This window comes from Eurypyga helias, unplaced genomic scaffold (assembly GCF_000690775.1).
Source record: "Eurypyga helias isolate BGI_N326 unplaced genomic scaffold, ASM69077v1 scaffold6459, whole genome shotgun sequence".
In the NCBI taxonomy this organism is placed as follows: domain Eukaryota; kingdom Metazoa; phylum Chordata; class Aves; order Eurypygiformes; family Eurypygidae; genus Eurypyga; species Eurypyga helias.
Window position 1 is genome coordinate 5,158 of NW_010271306.1, and position 25,898 is coordinate 31,055.

Here is a 25,898-nt window from a genome sequence, read left to right on the forward strand (position 1 = left end):
CACATTAAAAAAGACACAACCTTCTTCTTCTAAAAGGAACTTTGTTATGCCACAGTTCAAAGGGAGTTGAACCCTTGTGCTTAGATGAAGAATTTCATTTGCTCTCCATCACAGATGGCAAGTTTCTCATGTCCACTAGGATATGGATACAGCTGTTTCTGGAGGTTAACACATTGTGATGTCCTCAGAGTTCCTGCTGGATAATTAAAAAAGACACAACCTTCTTCTTCTAAAAGGAACTTTGTTATGCCACAGTTCAAAGGGAGTTGAACCCTTGTGCTTAGATGAAGAATTTCATTTGCTCTCCATCACAGATGGCAAGTTTCTCATGTCCACTAGGATATGGATACAGCTGTTTCTGGAGGTTAACACATTGTGATGTCCTCAGAGTTCCTGCTGGATATCCAGACATAAAAAAAATTTAAGCTTTAAATATATCTGGCAACCTTTTTATGTTCATATATTTCACAAGTTTTCTTTAAATATCCAGTAAAGCCTAAGATGAATTTAAGGACGAAAGCGTTCTTTTTGTAAGATTCAGGAAGTGCCTAGTCTTCTCCTGCACTTCCTGCACAGTCTTTTTGGATCATTCTTGGTGGATTGAACACAATTTGATGCCTCGAGGCGCATGGAAATAACTCTTAGCGAAGTAGCGTGTGTACTTCTGATTTACTTGTTTGCATCACGAAAACCCCTTGAGATTTCAGCTTGGCCTCCGTGAAGAATGTCTGTGTTTGCTTACAAGCCCTGCTGGTTGGTGACACCTGGGCCTGAGCGAGCGGAGGAGTCCTCTCCAGCAAAGCTCCCGATCCACACCTCAGTTAGTGCCAGCGTGGGGCTTGTCCTTTAGGTACATCCGTGCCTGTGAGATGTGAGTGATGTGTCCTTTGAGAAACGTGAAGGCTTCCTCAGCTCCTTATCCCCTTAAGCCATAAGGGAGGGCTCAAGTCTTGAAGAATGAGGTTTTCTTCATGGTCTCATGCAGAATTCAACATCTGTTTGGTTTTGGTATGTCACTGAACTAAACCTCAGGTTCTGCTTGCTGCAGTGAGGAGGCGGATGAATGGCCTTCAGGGGAAGGACCTGTGAAGTACCAGTGATGTGTAGCCCAGCCCAGAAGGAAGCATGCACACACGTCCTCCTTTTCCAGGTCTTTGGCTTGATCCCCTTTAGGAAGGAGGAGTGTTCCTGAAACAATTCTTACTTGACGTTGATCAATGAAGTAAAGCGAAGAAGTTGGTTGGCAGCTTTAAAGTGAGTCTGCAAGCTAAAGAAAAAAATGTAGGCTTCTCCAGGCTTTTACTCGTGTGCTACTTGCAAGCTGTTTAGTCTTGGCGGTGCCTGGGATTTCACAGCTCGGGCTCCGTGCGTTGCCACATCACCACTCGTGAACTGTGTCAGATGTGGCCTGTGGTCATGTTTCTGTTAAATTGCACATGATGTGGTCTCTGGTTAATTCAGGGACTTCGTGCTTTTGTGCAAGTTGGAGGAGGAGTGACGCTATTTGACCAAGGATAAATGTAGCGCGGTGGGAGCGGATGATTTCCGATTTAGCACAGAGCTTGTCCTTACAGGGTTAAGTTGTCAACATCCGAGCGAATTTGAACCAGCCAAGCCAAAGTTTTTATGGATGTTTCTTTCAATTTTAGCAGCGCCTGCTCGCAGATACTTGTTACCGTCCTCACGTTGCTTCCTTTAGCTGGGCTTCCACAGCTCGGCGTGACTGTGCAGAGAAGCGGGTCAGGGGATTGGGAGAGTTTTTTGACCCGGGTGAGTTCCTAATCAGGTTTACCACGTGTGTGCCTGCCTCCTCCCATCCAGGGAGAAGTGTCACAACTTGAGGGGGTGGAATGAGAGGGTGGGGGATGAATCAGCTTCACTGGCACTCGTGTTTGAAGAAACATCTGCAAAACTGTGGCAGGAGTTTATAGTTCATCCCTGGTTTACATTGTGAAGCCGTGATGTTTTTGATTGAGCACCGAAACCCCCACTCCTCGGCTCAATATACAGTCATACCGTGGCCTGAACGGTTAATTGATGTTGACTAACCCAAGTCAAAGATGGCTCTTCAATGTACAAACCCAAACAAAAAAGCTCCACAACTTTTTGTTGTTCTTTTGGTTTTCTTGAGGGTGATACCAGACTTGGTGTCCGAATACTTCAGAGGTTCTAGTTTTGCAACTCTCGGCATGCTTGCAGGGAACATGAAGCTGATTTCTTGTCATCCTCTGCGCTGCCGAAGTATCTTTTGGAAAATAATGTTTTTCCTTATCTGTCCTTAGCACTGAGAATTGCACAGAACAGGCTGTTCTCTTGGCGGCTGAAGAAGAGGAATGTTAGTGTTCAGTTTGAGGATACTTCTCTCCCATGCCCCCTCCTCCAACATACCCCCATCTGATTTTAAGAGTTCTCTTCTTACTGGTTTCTCCATCTGCTCAAGTGTTTCTGTGGCTCTTCTATAAATGAGACCATCCTGGTCTTCCCTTACAACCCACCTGGCTTTTGTTTTTCAGCCTGGACTATCTCCACTGAGCTGCTTCATGGCGTTGTCCCACGAAGAGTGGTTCTGGCGCAGCTGAAATCATGTATGCTCCCAACTTTGCCACTGCAAAAGATGTTTGTGTAGGTCCATCCTTGGGAACCGGAGTGGCAGAAGCAGTAATACAGAACAGGCTTTGTGTCCAAAGGGCTTCAAATCATGCTTAAATAGCTGCTGTAAGCCAGAGAAGAAAAAGTGGTTCTCCAGGAATATTTAGTGTATGCTTGTCCTGGAGGGAGCTGACAGTGAACCTGAAGGGTGAGAGACACATGCAAATGTGCCTCAGTTACAGCTGGGATATTGGGAGTGGATTAATTGAAATAGGTTTCCTTGTACTGCCATATAATTGATTTTTAGGAGCAGAATTGCTTCTTTATCCTCAGGGCAGCACTTTGGAAGCTTAATTTTATTTCCAGGATTCTCCCAAATTCTCAAGTCTTGTTTTGTACACAGTCTCCCTCCCTTACCTTTCAGCTGGCATCCCCAGGAGCAGTTACTTCAGCATGGCATAGTTCTTGTCGAAGGAGAGTGACCCAGGAAGCACAGCTGACACCCACAACTTCTTTTTCACAAGCACCAGCAGATTGCTGTCCTTTGGTTTTTCCCACCAATCTTCTGCAGCTGAAAACAGCCACTAGTGCTGTGAGGAACAGAAAAAAGGACCTTGGCTATCTAAATTCATGTTTGTTATTCCCTGAAGTGGCTCTTACGCTTCTACTCCCACTCCTTTGTAATTCTGCACTTCTGCTGGGAAAGGTAGTGTACGTGTGAGCTCTCTGCCTCGTCCAGAGCGGAGATCTCGAGTCTCTAGATTGTTGCTACTAGGCAGAGTACAGACCTCCTTCCCTGGCAGAGAGGGCTGACGTTTTGGAACACCCTTGGCCCTGATGAATCACAAGTTAATCGAGCCCAGGACCTGCCCTGACCAACACTGACAACAGAGGTGTTGGGAGGGAGGGAAAAGCAAGAACTTTATGATAATTCCCCCAAACATTGCAGAATCTCCAGTGATTTGCTCTCAAACCTAGCCTGTTAATTGTTTCAGAAATGGGAACCATTTCATATCTCTAATCATCTTAGCTTTCTCACTCGTAGTTTTACTATCTCTGTGTTTAAGGTAGGGAACAGTGACCAGAACTTAATTGTCTTTGAGACTTCTGTCCCTCTGTGAAATGTTTTAAATCAAACAGAGGGTTCAGGAGTTAATGGGGAAGAGTTAACACATGGATAATGGAGTTGCATAAACCTCGTTTCACTAAGAATCAGGCAAAAATAATTATACGAGGTAGCTGGACAGGAATTTTTCTTCCCCCCTTTGACATGATAGAAAACAAAGAACACCTTTGGGAAGTTCCAAATCCCTTAATGTTTCGGAGTTCAACTGGATGAAGCAACTGTCAATTTGTCCAAGCAAGTTGGATGTCATTAACTCTGAAAACGTAGAGAATATTTCTTAGCTTGAGAAGAGCTCTGTGTGGTAGATATTTGAGTTTTAGTTTGTTGCCATTACAGGTCCTTCAGAGGTTTGGTTTTGGGTGTGTTTGGTTTTGGTGTGTGGGGGTTTTTTTGGTAGTATCTCGTACTACTTGAGAAGAGCTTGAGTGATAAAGTTTCTATCAGCTTTTTTGTAGACCTGTGCATAGACCTGTTACATGGGCCTTGCCATGAGTTGTTTATACTTTAGGGTTACAGTTTGGTGAATATTGAACCTGGATATTTGGGGGCAAGTCAGAAAGTCTGACATGTAGGTTAAATCTCAAAACAGCCAGGTTGTTTTGGCTGTCCCTTTCTAGATACAAATTCTGCACATGTGGAAGAAAATGGAATGTGAACATTTTGTGTACCATATGAATGTGTAGTTAATCCTTGTTTCCTGAGCATTTTACAGTTTGGGAATTTTTAAGGCAAGGATGTGTCTATTCCTATTTCTTTGTGTTCATGGCTTTGATCACATTCTCCAGGGCAACCCACCTTTAGAAATAAGAGTTGTGCTGTTAGAAAGAGGTGAATTAACAAACTCAGGAATATCAACTATCTGTTCCTTGCAAGCATGCTGACTCTGAGTTAAAGTATGATAAAATAAGGTATTGATATTTGCACTGATTATCAGCTTCTACCCATTTTTGTATGGCTGCATGTGCTTCGCAGAAAGTACAAGGGTTTCTCACATGTACATTTATCCATTTCCCACTTTTTTTCCCCTTCTCACTGCTGGTGGCTGGAATGGCATCTTGCTCTATGTTTTATTATTGAAAATAAGAGTAGAAGCTGGTATGAAACGGAGAACATGGACTTCTGCCATGTGTTTTGAATAAGTGAGGCTGAACTTCCTTTAGTACAAAGCAGTCTTGAACGGCACTTCTCCATGCGTCTGTGTGTAGATGCATGCTTGGAATTTGATTGTCGCTAGCAAGGCTTTAGTTTATTAAATGAAACTGAGTTGTCCTTTCCTCGCCTGTATCCGGACTCTTCACTTTACAGCTCCAGGGTCCTTTCAAGTCATGTTGCTTTTCTTGGAGAAGGGGTGGAAAGGGGAAGTTGAGCTGAACATACTGCGTATCCTTGTGTATGTGCATCTATAAATTCACTTTTTTAGAAGTTTTACAGTATATTACATGAGCTGATAGAATGTGGAGAGGTTTGCCACATGGGCGTCACGATGATGTATTTGGTTTTTAATATCTAGGGTATTCCCAGTACATCCCTATAGATTCAGGATTGTACAGGCACCCCCCATGGGGGGTAAAAGCAGCTTCCCGTTGTAAGGGCTGGTCTTGTGGGAGAAACAAACATTTTACATAATTTACAATGCTGTTTTGTAATTAAGATTTTCTGTACATATAATTTCAACATGTAATTAACTAGACATAACCGCTGTTTTGGAGGGAGTGTGCTCATCTAACTCCCTGTGTAGGCCAACTCTGAGCTTCTACTGAAGCTGGAAAGCGATGGAGCTAGCAGAGGAGTTGTGCTGTAGAAACTCCTAAGTGAAGACTTACTGCCAGGCTGAAGTAGGAAACCGTAAAGGGAAGGGTAGGGCCGCAGCAGTTCCTTTGTGTTTTCTGGCTCCACTCTAAAGCTGCAAGTACACCAGGAGAATGTGGCTGTGTATCACTGTGCGAGGAGCTCCCCTCACATCCCACCCTCATTGAATGGGGTTTGCCACGTCTGTAGACCTGATGGTGACCTAAACCATTTGACTGATGGCCAGAGCCTGCTGGGTCCTGTGACTGGCAGCCCTTGAGGGTGGCAGCCTTCCTCGCCGAGGAAGCCTTGTCTTTGGGACTGTTTTTCCTGTGTGCTTAGAGACGGGGTAGTCGCTGTTCTGGGTGGACGTACATGCACCACATTGGGCTGTCGTTGCTAATTTATGTCTAGGAAGTTTACTGCAGGCTTTGGGCTTAAGGAAGTGGTGCGGTGGTGTGTTAATCTTGATCCGTTGGTGAAAACAAGGCTTTCTGCTTCAGCAGTGAGAACTGGTCGCTTAGATCATTTTTCCCTGTTTTGCTGTGGCTGAGTCTTTTTACTGAGACCAGGCAGCTAAGCTTGGGAGCACGTTGTGAGCAGTGGATTCTTCTCACGAGCATGGTCCCTTTTGAGACCGAGGTTAAAGGTTTCAGTCAAGGGTTATTTCTTTTGATCTCTATCCTCGCAAGCCTTTTGACTTGGTCACAGAAAAACAGTTAGTTTGATTTAACTGGGGTACCCCAAACTATCCCTACTAAATTGAGTGATGAAGTGGAGGTTTCTGCAGGAGATGATGCTTGCTTTTGCCATGTCCCTCACTGAACGACTAATTCAGATGCTTGTGTGCTTGGGTTGTTGCTCCATTTCCGCTCCATTTCCACTCCTCAGGTAGGGGAGTTGACAAGGCAGCACGTATCCTGTGCATGTAGTGGCCACAAATACTGCTACCCAGTAAATATGAATTGAACTTGTGCTGACAGTAAATCTTTAATACCTTTGTTGAAGTATTGTGAAGTATTAGTGCCGTGAAAGGCACTAATTGTAAATACCTGGCTCATGTATACTTTTGGGTGTATTGGACCTCAGAATTCTTTCAGCCACAAAACAGTTGTTTCGGTTTTGTTTTTCTGGTAACGAAAATATTGTGCTGGTAAGGCTTTCTGTGTTGAAACTCTATCTGTTCTGTAAGTAAACATTTCATCAGGTGACAGCTGCTGTGAGCGAGGCTGCTTTTTTGAACAGCCAGAAGGCACTGGGACCTGGGCTCTGCCAGGTGAGGCTGCTTCACTTGTAGGCTGAAAACAGTGTTAGTCTCTCCAGCCTCTTCTCTCTCAAGAAAGTAGACCTGGAGTGTATAATCCAAAATGTGCAGTGATTGACAGTTTCAGGACCAAGCTGCTGAATAATTTGAAAACTGGAGCTTACCGAAAGAAACTGGCCCAAAATTGAATTGCAAATCCAGGGTATGAGGAGACGTGTATTTCCCGTAAGATAAGTCATAAGGTAAGCAGGTCATCATAAGTTTATGCACTCTCGTGGTGCTCATCTTCAATTCAGGGCAGCAGCTTTGTGGATTGGGCAGGGGAAATACTACTTTATCACTGGAAATTCACATCCTACCCAACAGCGTAGTGCGTGTGGGAAGAGGAAAGCTTCAGCCTCCCTGGTGTCCCGAGCACATCCGTAGGCTAAGGCGGTGCGCAGTGTGTCAGGCTTTTGGGGGGGTCAGGTAGGGAGCGCTCGGCGAGGTCAGTCCTCAGCAAGCACTTGTAGCTTGAAAGGCAAATGTAAGTTGGGGAGGATAAAAATACTTTTGGGCATTTTTGCAACCTCACCACCTAAAAGCCCATAAGGTTATTAGGTAGCTCAGACATGTCTAATCTTATAAATATGTGACCTCTAGACACTGAGTGTTCGTTCTTTTGTGGTACCACCTCCTGATTTTCTTTTCCATGGACTGGACCGCTTTAGATTTAACAGCTGACATGAGGAGGGCAGAGGGGGAATGAATTTTGCAGTAATGTCTTAAAAGCATGTGAGAGCAAAAAGAAAGTCCGTTATGTTTATTGCTAATTGAGAACAGTTATTTTCTTGCCTTTGTGGAAAACTTCCATCTTTTGTGGTCTCCAGGCTGCCCTTCTAGTTTGAGCTGCTGTACTGTTGCAAGTGTGCTTGCGTCTGTGTTCTAGCAGGTCGGTACCTGTGTGATACAGCATTGCTTTCTAGTAAGTTGTGCGTGTTGTCAGCTTCATAAAAAAAAAATACTACGGGATATAAAGGCTTTTTGGGTTGATTTATGTGTGCGGGTACTGCTCTGTAACAGCACAGGCAAGAGGAAAAACACATCCTGAGTTTGAGTCAGAAGGCGGTGGTACTTGTGATGGTCCTTACTGTCTTGTGGTATGTGCATGGGTGATGCTGTTAATTACAGTCGTGATGAGGATGCATGGCTGATTAATTTGAGGATTGTGAGTTTAAGCTGCAAGCGTTTTTGAAGGTATGGGATCGAGTCTCCAACCTTTGAGTGTGAGGTTGGGCTTTGTGTTTACCGTGGGTGCTGTTTGTGAGGAGCCGTGGGGTGCAGAGCAGAGAGCAGAGCCCATAAATTAGCAAGGATGGGCAGTCTGTTGTATCTGAAGGGTCTGTCTTGTTGTTTACTTGCTATCAGGCTCTACTTTTCACTCCCTAGGCCTTAGTTTTTTTTCTAGTGTACTCTTTCCTTCCTGTTCTGCGGTAGGAGCCAAGATCTGTATCTTCCTGTTGTATAGGGGTTTGTTAATTCTGCCCCCTTCCTCATCCTCTCTTTTAGCCTGGGGCACAGAGGCTGGCAGCTGTACACACGCAGGAGACAACTGGATTGTTGGGAGTCTGCAGAGGGTTTTGGTTATCCAATGTGTGTGTGTGTACTGTCCTGAGAGCAAACTGGGAATACTTTTAGCTGAGTAGGCAGTATGAGAAGGACGCGCTTCCGCGGCATGGGAGGAAGCTGGAGATGACGAAAGCGTTGCTAAAGGGACAAGGTGTTTTGGAGTGCAGAGGTCAGTGGAGTACGGTGGTGTAGCTCCTTTAAACCAGCCTTTGCTGGTGGTGTTGCTTTTGGAACGGTTTGAGGAGTGCTTTCTCCTAAAGCATCGCTTGGGAGAGTAGCTTGTTGAATTTAAAATTCCGCTGTATGGGTGGAACAGTGAGTAACTCGAGCACTTGTCTGTGCAGGATAGCATTTTAATTTTAGTTAAAGTAGTTAAAATGTCTATGAAAAATGCAAATTACTCCCCTCTGATCTGCTCACTTGGTTTTATGTGATTTGCTGAGGGCTCTGTGTTACTTGCAGAGAGGAAGAAGCCCTTTTCCAGGTAATTTGAGTAATGGGAAATAGGTCTCCATTAGTTGCGTAGCTACTGGTGAAATGCTTAGCATGCTTGTGGGATTAGTCTAAGACATGGATGAGGTGTACTGGGCTGTGCGTTTGTGACTGAAGTCATGGAGCGTTTGGTCAAACTCTGCACCCCTCCGATGGCTCCTAAGCATCCCGTGGGATGGCCTTGCTTCTGCCTTTCCGCCGGCTGGCCCGTGCAAGCTTCCTTGGCAGTTACTGATCATGGAGTATGGGTTTGGGGATGTTCCTCCTGCTGAGCAAAACAACGTTTTGGGGGTCTTATTGTTCAAAACCTGGATGTAACCAAGAGCTGTCCTTTGGGAAAACATTCATTTGTGATAAACTTTCGTTTACTCCATGACAGGTTTTACAATTAAATGTAGTTACATGAAAATGGAGTTAATGTTCACTTGAGGTAGAAAACATGACTGTGAGAATATATATGCAAAAAAAGGTTAGAAAAATTAGGTGAACTATGCAAATTTTACCGGTCACCTGAAACCCATGGAGTTAAAGACAAGGTTCTATTTTCAAGACAGACATTGATACTTCCTTTATTTTTAATTTTCAGTCACAGTGTTCACAAATGTAGGATTTTTGCGTCTGCCTCAGCCACAGTCCCTGGAGTGAGGGGTAGCTGGTTGTTTTGGGAATGGTGGGAGAGGTGCAGGGAAAAACCTCCTCCCTTCTTCAGGTGATGGAGCCTTGAGGTGGTCGGTGAGGCTGGAGGCACCTTGAGGCTCCCATGTCTTCCACTGCATCACCCTTGTAGGCCCTGGGTGGTGCTGCTGTGAGAGAAAAGGTTTCTCTTTACTCTGCTGATCCCGAAATTGCTGGAGCTGCCGAATACCTGTTGGGTTTTGTGACTTCTGGTGGAGTTAACCATAGTGATGTTTCCCGTTTGGTGTGCTGCAGTTAGGATCTGGTCACTTGGGGTGTTTTAACCATTTCTAGGAACTTTGTTTTTCTACAAACCAGATGTCCAGTCTGAATTTCTTAGACGAGATCGTTTTTCAGCCTGACACCTGCAGGGAAGTGACATTTGAGATGAACCGACTCCTGCTGTCAGGAAGAAAGTTTTGGAGTCGCTCCGACGCGTGTTACTGTGCGGGAAGGTGGCTGATGGTCAGCCTGTGAGGTCTGGAGCACAGAATGCAGAGGAATACAAACAATTGGGTGTAGTATTTGTATGCTGTGTTAGCCCTGGTTACACGAGGTGTGGTTGGGTAAGCCAGGATGCACACGGAGTAGGGGCATTGCAACCGCATCGCTCACCACTTGGAGACCCTGTTGAGGCTTCGTTGTCAAGGTGTCTCTGCAGCTGGCAGCCTATGACACGTTTGGGGTTTTTGGGAAAAACAAAACTTTGGGAAATTTCCACTCTTGGGATTGTAACCCTTGGGATTCTTGTCTTGTCTTGGCTCTCCTGGGGCAGCTCAGCCCTGTTGAGGGGACGTGAAGGCAACTGAGCTGTCTGTAGTTAGTGAGGGCTGCAGGTTGCCCAGGGCTCGCTGCTCCTGTCACCCTGCAAGTAACCTGGCTGGTTGACTCCAGGAGACCCACGGCTAGGAAGAGCTGTACGCCACAGTCTGAAAACACCTGTCTGGAGCTTGAGTAGTGTTACAGAGGGGCTCGGGCTGCAGCTTTGGAGGACCAGAGGCCCTGCAGGCTGTCTTCCTTCCTCTGTGCTGGGGAGGAGGGAACTATCTGATTCCCACTGTCCTCTGAACAAGCATTCCAGGGAGATTGAGGCTAACAGCTTCAGCAGTTGTCCCTATTTACAGAAGACTAGCACTGCTAAATGCCCATTCAGTGGTGGAGCCTTGTGCTAATGGGTTGCTGCCATGACCTGAGTCATGCCCAGGGGCTATGGGCATTTTGCTCCAAACACAGACGGGCCGGGAAATTGTCTTAAATGTAGTAGATGGTCTTGGGAGGAATGGCTGTGGGATCCGGGTAAGAGAAATCTGTAACACTCAAGGTCTGCATCCCAGGGTAGGTAGCTGAGGCCGGGAGGTGACGTCAGCCCTCTTCCTGCCTCACTTAAGGTTTAAGATTTAGCTTCTGGAGTATTGGGAAACAAAATCTAAGTCCTCTTGAGCTGCTGTTTCCTTACCTGTAAAAAGCAATATATAAGCTTGGAGCTCAGTAACATCAGATCAGATCAACGTGGCACTCCTTGATTCTTCTCTGATTTTTTTTTTTTTTTAATTTTTAAAGTCTCTACCTTGGGTAGAGAACTTTTCTTTCCTGTAACTTAAGATGTTTACTCTGCTTGGAAATTAGTATTATTGACCTGTTTGGCTTACCATATGGAGTTTTGTTGAGGATATTCTGGGGTGATATAGGTGTAAAAGACCTGTAAGTAGAGAAAAAAGCTAAGAGAAAGAAACTATTTGTGTTCCAAATAAATGGGCAGTACTTTGAAGCTGAGCTGGAGGGGAAGAGGAAAGATTGCATATTGCTGGTGAGAAGTAGCTGGATTTTGAGAAGAAAGAAGTGGAAGCAAGTTAAAAAAAACTGTGTGATCAAAGTGGAAATAATCTGATCAGAGAGAGAAGGAAGATCATATGCTTTCCAGGCTGACAGTAGGGCTCAATTTTTTTTTATTTTTTGAAAGTGAGTTTATGGCCTAAAGCTTGCACTAATACTTCTTTCTTATACTGGCATGGATTTTGTATTTCCTCACTTAAAATCCTGGTTTTAGTAGGAACATTGGAAATAGTGCTTGTGCTAAGAAATAGATGGGGTATGGTGTCTTTTACAGGCATGTATGTGAGGGTTTGGTTCGATTTTTTAGCAGTTTATACTTTAAACTATTTTTTGTTTGTTTTTTGTCAGATTATGTCTACTTTGAAAACTCTTCAAGTAACCCATATTTGATACGGAGAATAGAAGAGCTCAATAAGGTAAACAACTTTTTCTGTCAAGTCTTGGAAGTTAATTGAATTTATGATCTGTATGATTTGATTAAAATCAAAACAATCCTTTAGCAGTTTTTTGGTAATTAGAACCTTAAAAATACTGTTGTTCTGATACTTTTCTGGAATGCTTTGAGACCTGTTAGGTTGTTCTCCTGTGGCATGGAAGGAGTGAGTGTCAAGGGTAGGTCATGCTCATGGTGATCATGCCCACCTGGAGGGCAGGAGATTTATTCAGTTCTGTGCCAGGATCATGGGGTATGAAGATAAGGTGAGAGTTTGCTTAGAGGATGGAGAGTTTTGTAATTTGACTCTTCTTGGGGGAGGACCCATCACATCCTCATGCTCAGCAGGAAGCTCTTATCTGCTTCCTCAGACTTTGTGCTGGTTGTCCTTTTGGCCAGTGTATTACTTCATATGTCAAATTTCCCTTTTGTTGGATCTAGAAGGGAAGCATGATGGCTTGTATGTGGGAAACCAGCTAGAGTCCTCAATGTTAAAATTTTACCAAGTTAAGGAGGGAAGACTCTTCCAAAGCCATTAGCTGTGTCCTAAACATGCCACTTTCTCAAGTTTAGTACCAGCATGCCCATTGCAGGCCCATGCAGAAGGAATGCAACATTGCTGTTTTGGATTTGGATTTAAATTAACTGACTAAAATTAGGGCTTTCTCTTCAGCTCCAGAAAAACATGTCGTTCCAAAACAGTTACTTGGAAGAGAAAATCTATCAGTATAATGACAAATGAAGAACCTGAAGGCTGGGACATGCTTTTAACACCTTCTTTTTGGTGGAGGTCCTTCTGCAGAAATGCTTTGTCGCCATTCTGTTAAGGGAGGAAAAGTGAATTCCTAAAATATTCCCACTGGGTCCATAGCCGTGCGGTATCAATAGCTGTATTCCATCAGTTACAGGGTACAGATTTGTTGATAACTTTCTAGGAAAGTGTTGTTTTCCCCTCTGCTTTCCCTCCTGATTCTTCCCCCCACTTTGTAGGAAGAACTTTCAGCCTACATCTAAGGTCTCATCTTAGTGCACCTCTTGTGTGTGCTGTCATTTCTCTGACCTTCTCTTTGAAATGGGTCTTTCAGGTTGAAAATGATCATCTTGTCTTGCCTTTTTTCCCGCTGCGTGTAAGTGAAGCCTGGTCAATTAAATGGAATGGGTAGTTCCACCTTGTAGCTGTCGTGTTGTAACAAGGTGGTTCCTGCCTTTTGAATTTTGAGGAACTAAAATACTAAGTTCTGAATTAATTAATTCTGAAATTCTGCAGGCTCTGTACCAAAAACTGATAGGCTGCAAGGGGATATATTTGCCTGTATGTATTGTCTGATTTTTTTTTTTCTGTGTTAGAAAAACAGGTATTATAGAAGATACAGCTTTTTCCAGTTACACTGTCATTACTTGTTCATTTGTTTTAGAGGCAGCAGATTGGTGGGGCTGTAACAAACCAGTAGGTGTATTTCCCCTGGCACTTGTGTAAAGCCAGTTCCACAGTTTGGCAGATACCATCTTATAAGAGACTCATGACCTATCTCATTTTAAGAGTTTTAAGGAAAAAAAACAAACCCAAACCTTTCAGAAATTCAGACTTTTATGTATGTTGTCACTGGTGTAGAATTTATTGCCTGGTGCAGCTTCCTTGGTTCTCCTTTAGGAGTGGCTTTTTTTGTGTTAGTCATTGTTTAGCTTACCAGTGCTGTCAGAGAAAGAAAACCTCGTGATTTCTTTTGTGAAAGTAATAATGGCTGGGTTCTTTCTTGCTTTCCTACTGTCCTACAGAGTTTGGACAACAGCCCAAACCTGAATTCTGTTGTTCTATTTCACAGTTATTTTTATTAGGATTTTAAAGACACTTTTGAATTCTAATGAATGTAGGCATCCCCTGAAAAGTAGCGAAGTGGCTTGTTATAATGTAACTGCAGGTAAGTGTTTTTTCTCACCCCTTGAAACATCTGTAGCTGCTAAAAACGGTGATCCCGCAGAAGCAATAAGGAGGGAAAGGCTAGGATCTGTTTCCATACCCTGGAATGAATGGATCACACCAGATTTTGTGTGTGCAGCTGGAGGGTGCTAAAAAGTGATGATGCTATGAAGCTCTGGTGCAAAATTCCAAATTCTTTTGAAGTTTTCTAGTTCTGCGTGTATGGTTCAGTTCTTGATTTGTGCTCTTTTTTTTTCTTCTTTCTTGTTTCAGACTGCCAATGGTAATGTGGAAGCAAAGGTGGTTTGTTTCTACAGAAGAAGAGACATATCGAGTACACTTATTGTATTGGCAGACAAACATGCAAGTAAGCTTGTTCGTGTTCAAATGCTTCTACACAAAATTGCCAGACTTTGATACAACTTTGATATTGCAGTTACATGTGTCAATATTATTATTTTTTGATGTCCTGTTTCCCTACTCATCTTTAGCAAACTGCATTACTTGTTTGGCTGACTTTTCTCTCTCTCTTTCTTGGTCTTGGTCACCCTTTAAGCATTTTAAAACCTTATTTCATGTATGGTTTGGTTATCATAGTAGGGACAGGATAGAATCTTTCAGTTATGGCTGAATGAAGGTGACTTAATTTGCTTCATAGAAGTGAATGTCTTAATTCTGGGGATGAAGAAAAGTTTTCTCCCTGTCTCATGTAGTACTGCTCATGAATGAGTTGGTTTGGTTAACAGATTAAAAAACCCCAAAACCTCAAACTTTGAGTAAATGAAGTAGTCTGATCATAGGAAAGCGATTTGAAACATGGCCAGCTTGAAACTCGGCTAACAGGAATTCTCTTTGCATTTCAAAATTAGTAATATTTTTTATAGGGAGCTAGCTTTTGGTTGAACATGCTCAGTAAATGCATTTTTTAAAACACTGAACTTTAGGACATCCTGTCACTATTTTGAGTACTGCAAGTCCTTTTGTTAGGAAAAAAATAACATCTAGGCTGAGAGGAGACTTGAAAACTAACTTCTTTTTAGAGTACCGTACTTTCTGATTTTAAAAAAAGTAAACATGCAGCTAAACTGTTACAGAATGTAGGGGGTTGTTCCTGCTACCTTCCTTCGTCCTCCTTTGCCCGTACGCGTTGCGTAACTGATTTCTGGACTTGTATTGTTTTACAGAATATTGTGTTAACTTAGGTTGGCATGTACTCCTGCCAAGGAGGTGGGAGGCATGCGAGATCCCTAGCTGAGGAGAGATGGAAGCTTATTTCTAAACAAAATTTGGTGTTACAGTTCTCTTTCAGTTATAGAAATAGTCTTAAAATTCTGAAAAGCGTGTATAAAAAGTAGTTATGGGTCAGTATAGATTAGAAATTTCCCTGTGTAAACCTGTAAGGCAAGGTATTGCAAAATAATAATTTAAATATTTATTCTTTCTTTAAAAAAACCTACACGAAATGCCTGAGAAGCTGCTGTAGAGCTGTGCTTCCTGAACTCAGAAGGGGGTGAGCATGGTGCACTAACTCTCAAGGGGAGAGAGAGTGCAGCATATTACGTGTTGGGTGCTTTATCTGGGGTGCTTCCAGGCTGTTTGACTCTGTTCTAGTTGCCAGTGAGGATGAGCTGTAGGTGTACTACACCTTCCTCTGCCAGTTCAGCATCCCTCTCATCCCATCCCCGCGAGGCGACGGGCACGACCCTAACAGAACACTTACCCAAACAGACATGTTGAAAGGGAGAAAAAGGGTAAGGAGGTGGAGTTTGCTTATAAACAATGGAGTGTGAGATGTGGCTCTTCAGGTTGCTTAAAATTTAGGAAAAAGCACGGACCAGCCATATCAAGCCGTGTGATTCAAGGCTTTCTTGTAGGCACACGCAGAAATGAAAAAGAAGCAGCCGGATCTGGGCACGTCAAAGTCATGATTGAGCTGCCAAGCATCATTGCCTTTTAATGTGCTTCTGGGTGTATGTATGAATAGGCTGTGATGTATATGTAACACAGATCTACACAGTTGTGCTGCACGGGGATTACATCAGATATTCAGTTTTCACAGTGAATATAATGTCGTGCTGTATCGTCATCAGGGAAAACATGCGGCAGAACTAGCCCCTTATTGATACATCTGAATATTTTCTGTGGTAGATTCAAGTCCAAATAAGTCCCTTCTTTGCAACCATACCTTGGGAAAAAAAATTCACAGGGCATTGAGCTGAGATTTGGCTGTGTTGCAGAGCTGTTTTGATATCTCTTCAGTGCAGCGGCACTCATTTTATCCGAGAATACTGAAGCTTAATAGGAGCTTCACCATAAACAACACGACTATTGATTCCTGCATCTGTGTCTCACTTCACTACATTTAGTAAGGAAGCAGGTAGGAATGATGCAAAGAAACATGTGTCTAAGGCTGAAAATTAAGTATATTTGAACCCGTATAAATGCTCTTTGTACCTGCTGAGGCTGATTTCTTTTTGTGATAAGAAATTTAAGGGTTTTTTCATGCAAACAAATAATTCATTGTTTGGATTCATGTGTGATTGAAAGAAAGGAAGATTCTCCTGTAGCACAATCCTATTAACAGAGCCACCAGAGACAACTCAGGCTGTCTCTTAGTATAAATTTCATTAGTAACTAACATTTTTCCCAGTATGATTCTTTCTGGTGCAGAATAAAATTGCTGCTAAATGACTTCCATTTATTTAGATAGGTGTGCTGTTGTGTGGCTTCCGTTCCCCTTAAGGAGGGAGAAGGGAGTAAAATTTAGCTTTTGGACAGCCATTTGTTCTTTACTCTGAAAAGAATATCTACGTCCGGCATGATATAATGAAATTAAATGTACTGGATGTTAAGATTCTAGCAGAGATACTCAACACTGTCCCCGACTTGGAGTTCATTTCCATAAAGCCTCCTGTTGCCTCATTTTGATGCATTTGCAGTAGATGTACGTATCTGCATCGCCGATCTTTTAACTGCCTTTGTTCAGCTGATTAATGGAGCTTTCTGGCTGCGGACATCTCTGGATTCACACAGGCTTCTGTTTGAGATGCCTTTATTTTAGACCTGCTGTTGAGATCCGTGCGGTGAGACTGCCGAGTAATGGGAAGATATGGCTGGAGCATGAATGGAAAAAGTATATGCGTATTTCAGAATATGTTTTCCCTTCCAATAAAGGAAGGAAAAAGATGTGATTGGGAAAGGAATGTTGCAGAGTTTAAAAAAAGAAAATTAAAAGGCGCTTACACTTTAGCTCGTATAATCCACCAGCTATCTGAAACGGATGCGTCTGAGGTGGGTTTTCTCATAGCTCTTTAAAAGAGAAATGAGTTGGAAGCACCTTATTCTGTAGGTGGTGACTGTAAATTAGTACCTGATGTATGCAACCTGATTCTTGGACCTGATCCGTGATCTTACTATTTTTATCATACGATATAAAGCTTGTCTGAGCTGTCCTATAAATCTATTAGCCTTACAATGGCTTCCATACATTGTTAGCACTCTTATTCATAAACCTCTTTAATCACCTCACAGATTATTATGGGGAATTTCTCCACCCGTGTCTGAACTGAACCTGCTTTGCCAGTAGGAGACGACTGAATGTTCTTGCCCCGAGACTCTGGAGTGGTCTAAGATAGATATGTATGCAAACAAGATTGCCAGCAGAACTTGGTGGAAGAGAAGCAAGAAAGACATTTCACTCCTCAAGCTGCCGGTGGATGCTGTGACTATATAGTTTCTCTATAATGTGTCATGTAATTAAGTAAAGATGCCCAACAACAGGCGTACACCCTCCTATGCTCCTCCTCCCTTCTAAGGATCCACCCTCAGCCATCTCCAGACAGGTGTGATCTGTCTTATGACCAGTTTTCATTACACGTGCTTATCCTGATCTGTACGGCAGCGAGTGGCTGGTTGGTAGTGGTTGGAGAACGGAGTGCTTCGTGCCAGCTGGTTTGGCAGGTTTACGGTTAGTCTTCAGCAGCTGCCCTTTGGGTGCCGGGCACGCACAGCAGCGGGGTTCTCTAAGTGCCAAAGCTTCTAAAAATACATGTCTTGCGGTGAGGTGTCACTGCTCAGTCAGGCTGTGAGCTGCGTGAGACCTGTGTGCCTAACCAGGCGGGGGGCTGTTGAGTTTGGGGTGGTTTTATTACATTTTAGATGGCACCAGTCTAAATGCACGTGGACAATAGCTTCACAGATGAGTTTTTTACTTCTTTCATTCTATCCCCCTTCTCCGTTTCCTCCCAGCACCACACAGGCAGATTTAAGAGGAGTCGAACTCATTAATGTGCTTTGGCTCTGTTGTTACCGAGAGGAGGAAACTGTGGTTTTTCTCTTCTGGGGCTGGTGCAGTGAGGAAAGATTAAAGTGTCCAAAATTGTCTGCTCTGAACGCTACCTGTAACTGGCCATAGCTGCGAAAGAGATCACAAGAAGTCTTTGGAAGGGATCGTAGCGGGGTGTCTTGGTAATATGTCAAGCTCCTTCCCAAGTGTCAAGGTGTAATGATTTCTATTTGTTAAAACTTTCACCATATTTTTCTGTAGCTGTGAACCAATATCTGGTTTTTGGTAGAGAGAAAATTAATAAAGCTGAGGCTTGATGGAGACCCTTGGTCCTGGGATAAGGAATGTGGTGTTTTATTGTTTGTTTCTCAAAATGCAACGCTTCGGCAATGTCCTTCCGAGCTGCTCGGATGCGCTGTTAAAGCACCAAGTCTTCCAGCTTCTGAAGGAGCCGTTGGGCAGGTCACTAGCGCTGGCTTGCTGTTTCCCAATGTTGTGACCCCATTTTTTCTTTTTTCTTGACATTTTTGTTTGTGATAACTATGCTAACTAATTCTGCCACTACAGACGGTCTCCCAAGCTGGACAACCTGGTGTGCTTTCTAAACCTAATTTCTCTCACTTGTTTGCCTGTGTGTGTTTCTGAACTCTGCCATGTAGCTTCTTGTACGACAGCCAGGATGCAGAGAAAGGGCTGGTGCTTTCTGCCTCTGACGTTGTAGAGAGCCCAATCTGATCTATCGCAAATTGCTATTCTTTCTGGTGTCTAGCAAATATTGATGTTTAATTTCACATCTCACATGCCCAGTCATTTTAAATTACAATTACTGACTCTAGGGTCTCTCCTGCCCCCTCAAAGTTTACTCTTTTTAATTATTTTCCCCCGTATATGTTAGCTTTCACATGAGTCTTGCTGTTTGTGTCCAATCTGCCTCTCATGTTCCCAATATAAGTCATCTTCAAGCTTTGTTAATGTGCTATTAATGGTTCTGCCATCGCGTATCAAATAATACTTAATCTAATACACTCCTTGCAGCATTCCACTGGCCATTTCTGTACAGCTGATATATTGCTGTTTGTGTTAAGACTAAATGTTTAGTTTTAAATGTGCACGAGCACATCTATCAGGCAGAGAGATTCATTTTGAAGTAAGGCTTTATGAGAGCGTTGAAGTCCCAGTGAAGCACCTACTGTATTCTCCTGCCGCTTGCTCTGCAGTACTGTACAAAATGCAGGCAGGTCTTTCTGAAAATATATATTCTGAAATATACATATTACATATTTAATATATACTTATGTATTTTTAAGACCGCAGTCCTTATTCCTCAGGGGCCACCGTGCTCGAGAGTGAAGTCCGCTTTGCTTAGCGCTTGAGTGCCTGAGCTACAGGAGGGAGAGGTGCAGCCGGGCTTGTCCTGGAACCCAGGCCTGGGCCGGCCCCTCTTGTGGTTTGTAGTCTGGCTTACGCCTTTGCTGTCTGCGCGGAGGCAGCGAGGCGGTATTAGTTACCGGTTTTGTCAAACCGGTGTTTGCGTGACTTCGGTGAGGCGGAGAGGTTCCTGTGCTGGATCCAGCCCTCTGTTGTCTCCTCCTTCCCTTGGTTCCATTGACTTTTTTTTTTTTTTAAATATGTTGGAATATTCCTACCTCTGTCTGGGAACTAGGGCAGTTTTATCTCTGTGTGTGGGGAGCTTTTTGTTACCTGTAAAAATGTCTGTCTCTTTAAGAAAACATGTTTTGCACTTTTTCAGTTTGAGAGGCTGTGCAGAGCAGAGCTGGCATAAGAAGAAAACGTGTGCTTCCCACCTTCCTTATTCTGTTACAAAAGCTAGACGCATAAATAAAACACCAGTTGGAAGACGAGCCAGCCTGAAGGGATGCAGTTCCCGAGATGCACTTGGTTGTGCTGGGCCGTTTCACTTGTAGATTTGATTGGCACATGGTGGTTGATATCTTTATTTTTTGAAATATAATTTTTAAAAGCTCTAGTCTATTAAATATACTGAAGTTATTACATATTTTAGGCTGCTCCTTACGGTATTCTTCCTGCCTTTGTACAGTGCACTACTCTCATTCTGTGTAAGAGGAGGCATGAATGCCTTTTCATTTGTGTATCCGTCGGTTTTTAGGCAAGCTAGCTTGGAACTCGCTGACTTGTTTGTGGGTTGCTGCTGGTATATTTATAGTGTAGGTCAGCAGCCACGATATTCATTTTCAACTACACCAGAATCCACATCAGTAAATAAATTGCAGAACCGTGAAACTGTGGAACAAATGTAAATTTGGTGTTCTAGTTGCGAGGAAAAATATTGCAATCTAAGCGCGTGCTGCTGTAAGAGCTATTGTATCTTGCAGTCTGGTTTAATTACACCGCTATTTTTTTCCTTCCTTGCTGGAGCAGCTTACCTGAGGGGCATATAAACCACAGGCCTTTTTCTAGGACAGTAAAACAGTGATAAACTGTGGGGAACATGAAGGCTACGTAATTTTTTGTCACCCCCTTTGGCGTAATGGTGGCCTATTTAAAACTAAACACAATTTTAGGGTTTTGTAAAATGGAGATCTGTTTGCTTTATTTAGGGATAACTATGAGTATTATAGTTAACTAAAGGGTATGTAAGTTGTAACTGGGTCTGGATGTGTTTCTGACTAGGAGTGTGTCTTGGCAGCCAGTGTTGAATTAAGCTGCAGGCATAAGTCTGCTCTTTGAGAGTAGTGTTGCCGTAAAATTAGGGTTTTACGATTCATGTATGAGACTTTGCAGCTCATTCTACTACAGTCTGGGAAACTTCTCCTGTGGCTTTGGAAAATACAGTAACTGCTTTAATTTTTTGAGGAAGGAAAAAGTCTGGTGTTTTCTGTCACAATTCTTCATCAGGGAGAAGCTTTGAGGCTCTTTTTTTCAAGAGTATTTTGCCTTATACATCTTTGTCTTGCTTAATTGGCAGGATACTTGCTAATGAACACAAATCATGCAATATGTTTCTTACAGGGAAGGTGCCTAGAGGTGTTTTGGATCAGTGGTGGTGAGGATGTGATTGCATGTATTCGGCATTGGTTTACAAGCTGTTTGGATGGAGATTGGGTCGCTCAAAGCCAGAGATGGTACATCCCCACTGAAGAAGAAAGCAAGTTTTAGGAATGTGGGAGTACTGCAGTCCAACGTGTGTGATGTAGGGAAGGGCGGGTTGCAAGGCTGGCCTTAGGCACTTGGTTATGTTCCAGCTAATCTTGTGACTGGGATCTATCGGCTGTGGTTGGAGTGAGGAGAATAAAATAATCTAAATAGATAAACCAATCTTTTCAGCAGGCGTTGCTTGCCAAAGCTGTTGAAGTCGGGGTGGGACCGTCTGTGACATCCTGAAAGAGGAGTAGGGTCTAAGGTAGCTGATGCCTGGCAAAGAGGAAAGACTTTGCTTTTGCTGCCTGGCTCATTGTGCATCAGCGTCTTTCTGACGAGCCTAACGGAGCAGCGGTGGTCCCCAGGAGCAGCTCTCTTCGGAGCGTGTCTGTTGTAACAGGTTGGTGTGACTTTAGCTTGGTGAGCCAGTGTGTACCTGGAGTGCTTTGATCCCAGCTGTGAATCAGTCCAAGTCTTCCCAGGCATCATTTAAAGGATCCGTACTCATCATCTCATTGTTCAGTTGGCTGAAATGTGAGGGTTCAGATGAAGGTACTTTTAATCCAAATAATGTGTATTAGTTAGCAAAGGTTTTGGAGCAGCTCATCCTGATTGGCTCAGAATCAATATTTGCACTGTTCTTGATGATTTTTTTTTTTTGTCTCTTTCTAACTAGGAGAAATGGAAGAAGAGATGGAAAATCCAGAAATGGTTGATTTACCAGAGAAACAGAAGCATCAGCTACGACATCGCGAGTTGTTTCTCTCACGACAGCTGGAATCTCTACCAGCCACACACATTAGGTAATGACTATTTTCTTCCAGTGCTTTTTATTCAAAAGCCAAGTGGCATTATTACTACTCAAGTATTCTTCAGTGTAAGATTAAATTCTGTGTATGACTTCGGTAATACCGTCTTGTGAATCTCATTAGCATTTAAGATGTGTTTTCATAAAATGTGTTTCTTTTTTTTTTTTAGAGGCAAATGCAGCGTTACTCTGTTAAATGAGACAGAATCCCTTAAATCCTATCTGGAACGGGAGGTATGAACCATTTTGTGAATTGTCAAGCTTGAACAGTTTATTCTGGCACAGTTTAGAACTGCTGGCTTTTCACGAGTTTTCTAAAAAGAAGGTGGTTCTTTCATTTCTACGCGTGTTGGGTGTTAGTGGGAGGCTTCAGGCTCCATGCAGTTTTCATTCTGATATAAAACATGGTGGATCTGGAGGCCAGACCTGTTGTTTACACCCTTGTGATGGTAAGCTGCCGCAGAGAGAGCCCTCCTTGCTCATTAGCCTGGCAGTCTGAAAGCTCAAACCTGGAGCCTCACGCCCCACATGAAGCGGTGGGAGATGCAGTAACTGCAGAAGGGGGAGCTAGCCAGCAAACTGTGTTCCTATGGTTTGCTTCATCCTGAAATCTTCAAAAAATTAGGTTAATATAGTTTGAGCTTGACCTTCCCTCGGATTTCTGAGGAGCTTAGTTTGCTGGGTTTTGAGTTCGCTGTTCAAAGTATTTACCTGTAGTCCTTGTATGCCACCGCAGACCTTAGATCCTGGCAAAACTGCCTGCCATTTAACTTCTGAGTCCTGCAGAAATTCACCCATCTGGCTCTTTGTAGGTACCTGAAACCAAACACTTGAAACTGAATTGTCTTGCGCTGTTAATCACTATTCAGAATATAAAGCTTGGGGTTTACTTTTCCAGGTATTTTTGGATTTTAAAAATTGCTATTGTGATTCTTTTAAATGTATTTATATACCTGTAATTGTGGCTAGACCTCTGGCTGCCAGCTGGGTTAAACAGCCTTGGAATTTGCCAATCCAGGAGCTTTGCTTAGAGAGATTAGCTAAGAATTTCAGTATGTTATTATTTGACTACATCTGCAAGCATTACATTTGCATTTGAAAACATTAAAATGTTATACAAGAGAGGAAATCTAGTAATTAAAAACAGTAGGGTAACGGACATTAGCCACCTTTAAGAAACAAGGAGAAAATAGGTCATGTTTTGCAAGGAGCATACTGTAGTCTGTCTCCTAGTTGGGCGTTCTTTTTAAATGTTTTTTTACCATTCTTTAGTATTTATTTAAGCATAAGATTGGGTTTAATCTGATACTCTGGTCTAAGAGAATTTTAAACAAATCACAGGGGCTAAATAGTTGGGTTTCTCTTTGGAATGTGAAACCAAAAACACGTCGAGTCTGCTCAGGGCTGCCAAATGGCAGCGCATCAAACGAGGGCCGTTGTATTCAGACATGCTTGTAAGCAGCAGCTTGGGATGTGCCAGTTTGAAAGCAAAAGCTAATCAGACCGAAATTATTTTAGATTTACTAGTACCCAGCTGTTAAGTAGCGTTTGTTCTCGAGTGCTCCCAATGCGTTTTTATGACTGCTAATGTTACAGGTAGGTACGCTGAGACGGAGAAGGGAGCTGGCTTCCGCTAATCATGCAACTACTCAGTTGCTGATGTAGGTATAGGAAGAGGTTTCTTTTTTCTTTGGAACTCTCAAAATGCAAGATGAGTGACGTGGGTTATTTTTAAAACTGAGCAGGCACTTAGAGATTTCACAGAATGAGAGAGTTCCCTGGATGTGTCCTGTCACTTAGCATGGTATTTTGCTGTGGTGCAAACTAACTTGGACAGATGGTGAAGAAATTAAAAGCTCAAGAACACAAATGTGCTTGGGTGGAGGGAAAAGAGATTAAGAGGAGGAGATAAATGTTGCCTGGTGAATTCCTAGAAGTGTATGGTATTGTTTTGAACTGTTTCTTTTCTTCCCCTCCTGTTGTTAATCTGTTCTTTGCTTTCAGAATGTTTTAGGTTTTCTTATTAACATGGCTCCTGTCAAGAAAGCCTATGCAGTTCTAGGAATTCTGTCATTTGATTTCTCGTATGTTATGACCACTAAAAGTAGGTGTTCAGCCCAAGGCTGCCTACCTCAGAGGAGGTTAAACATGCAGACAGAAATTTCTAGGGAGATAGTAAGTATAGGAAAATTACATTTGTGTTATCTCTGTTTTCCTCCTTCCATCCTCTCCCTGTTATCTTCCTCAGGAAGATTGCTCCTTTATGTTTGAAGAGCAGGCTGAAGGGGGACCGGCATTGACTTTTTTATCATGCTTGGCAAAACTGGGTTTGTAGCAGGAGTGAGGAATCGCAGCAAGAAGTAAAAAAAGGCAACTGGAAAACCTGTATATGCTGAATTTCCAGGGATATCCAGAGAAGAACATATCCAGTCATGGCAAAAGCATTAGATTTCCCTGTTCTGCAGGCAACTATTTTATATGTACCATCTATTTTACTGCTCTGCTAGGATATAGCCAGAGGCTTGTGTGAATTTTGCCTGCTGGGTAGATGTCTGGAATATTGATACTGCTTGGTACTCCCCTAAAAATAAAGTTCTATATAATTTAAAATATATCCCCCCCTTCCTCCCAGACTGACTTCATGAAAGTTTGCAAGCTGTGATGAGCTAACCACTATTTCTGTACTGTACTTTCACTTTGAGCCTGTTTTCTTTTCCTGGTTCTTCTGCACTTCCTTAGTGGCTTTGGTTCTTGGCTGTAGCTACGGGTGGATTAGGGGCTTGGGTAGGGAAGCTCTGAGCATATGTGTCTGTATAACACTTGGGAGAAGTAGGAAGTGGTGGTTTAATTTTAACTCTTGGCAGGTCATTTTAATTTTTCCAATCGTGTTGGGTGTTTTCTGGGGTCTGAAATGAAGAGAAAACCCTTCTTTTTCTTCACTGCTGCAAACTCGGCATACACAGTTTTGACAGCTAATATGAGCGCAGGGGATTTTGAAGACCCATGTTTGGTAATGATGTTGCATTACCTCTGGGGATTACAGTCTGTCTTGTATTCACACTTGAGCCCCATAACTTCTGTCTTTTCTATGTTGAGAAGAGCTCAGAGCCTTTTAATTCTTTTGTTAAAGCTGCTTAATTCCAGACAAAACTGTACAAGATAGAAAAAGATGATGTGAGACTGGTAGAGGAGGACGGGGTTTACTTTGTAGAGAACATTCATAGCGATAACCAATAAGGGAGAAGCAACAGGGCATCTAACAGTCAAATACCATGGGAGAAAACCCCTCCACAATGAATGACTTTACCTGGGCAAGGAAGACTGTTAAGAAATTGCCTGTAGAATTGGCCTTCCTTGGGGCCCACTCTTAGTATACTACAGGGTTTGGTTTGTGTATTTGCTGGGCTGCGTGCCTGAAGAGCATTAACGTTGTACTGCGTATACTTTGTCAAACAATTAGGTATTTTGGAGCTGGAACAAATAAAACACTATGTTTATAACTTGGAAGCTTGCAAGACAAAAGCTGTTCCTATGTTTTATTTATGCAATAATATATCCTCAGAAATATTGTACTGTCTTGAACTTGGTGTGTGTTGGGGAGCAAGCGAAGCAGCTTTCTTTACACGGCAGTAATATAAATGAGTTTTCTTCTACTTTGAAGCTTCCTTCTGTCAGCAGGTTGACGTAAATTGACCTTGGTGTCTGTGGGAGTAGGAATCAACTCTGTCAAAAATGTCATTCATTTAGGATGCAACTGAATCCCCCCACCCCAAACCCAACCTCAAACAACCCTTCCAGCTGACTTGGGTGGGTGTTAGAACAGCATTTTGCCTAGTGTTAGCTGTGACTTTTAACCTGTGTCACGGCTTAACCCCAGCTGGAAACTAAGCCCCACACAGCCACTCGCTCACTCCCCCGCGGCAGGATGGGGGGGGGATCGGGAGAGGACAAGAGAGAGG

The 25,898-nt window shown here is 43.0% G+C and overlaps 1 protein-coding gene across 1 annotated transcript in view; it reads left to right on the forward strand.

Annotated features, from left to right (window-relative positions):
• Positions 1–25,898, forward strand: part of LOC104514944 (metastasis-associated protein MTA1-like) — a gene marked incomplete at its 5' end in the record, with an annotated part of 48,568 nt that overhangs the window by 3,084 nt on the left and 19,586 nt on the right. The window contains 4 exons of the mRNA XM_010158759.1: positions 11,724–11,791; positions 14,000–14,093; positions 21,808–21,934; positions 22,110–22,173. Coding sequence (XP_010157061.1) covers positions 11,724–11,791; positions 14,000–14,093; positions 21,808–21,934; positions 22,110–22,173 — 353 coding nt within the window. The remainder of the gene's footprint in view (positions 1–11,723; positions 11,792–13,999; positions 14,094–21,807; positions 21,935–22,109; positions 22,174–25,898) is intronic.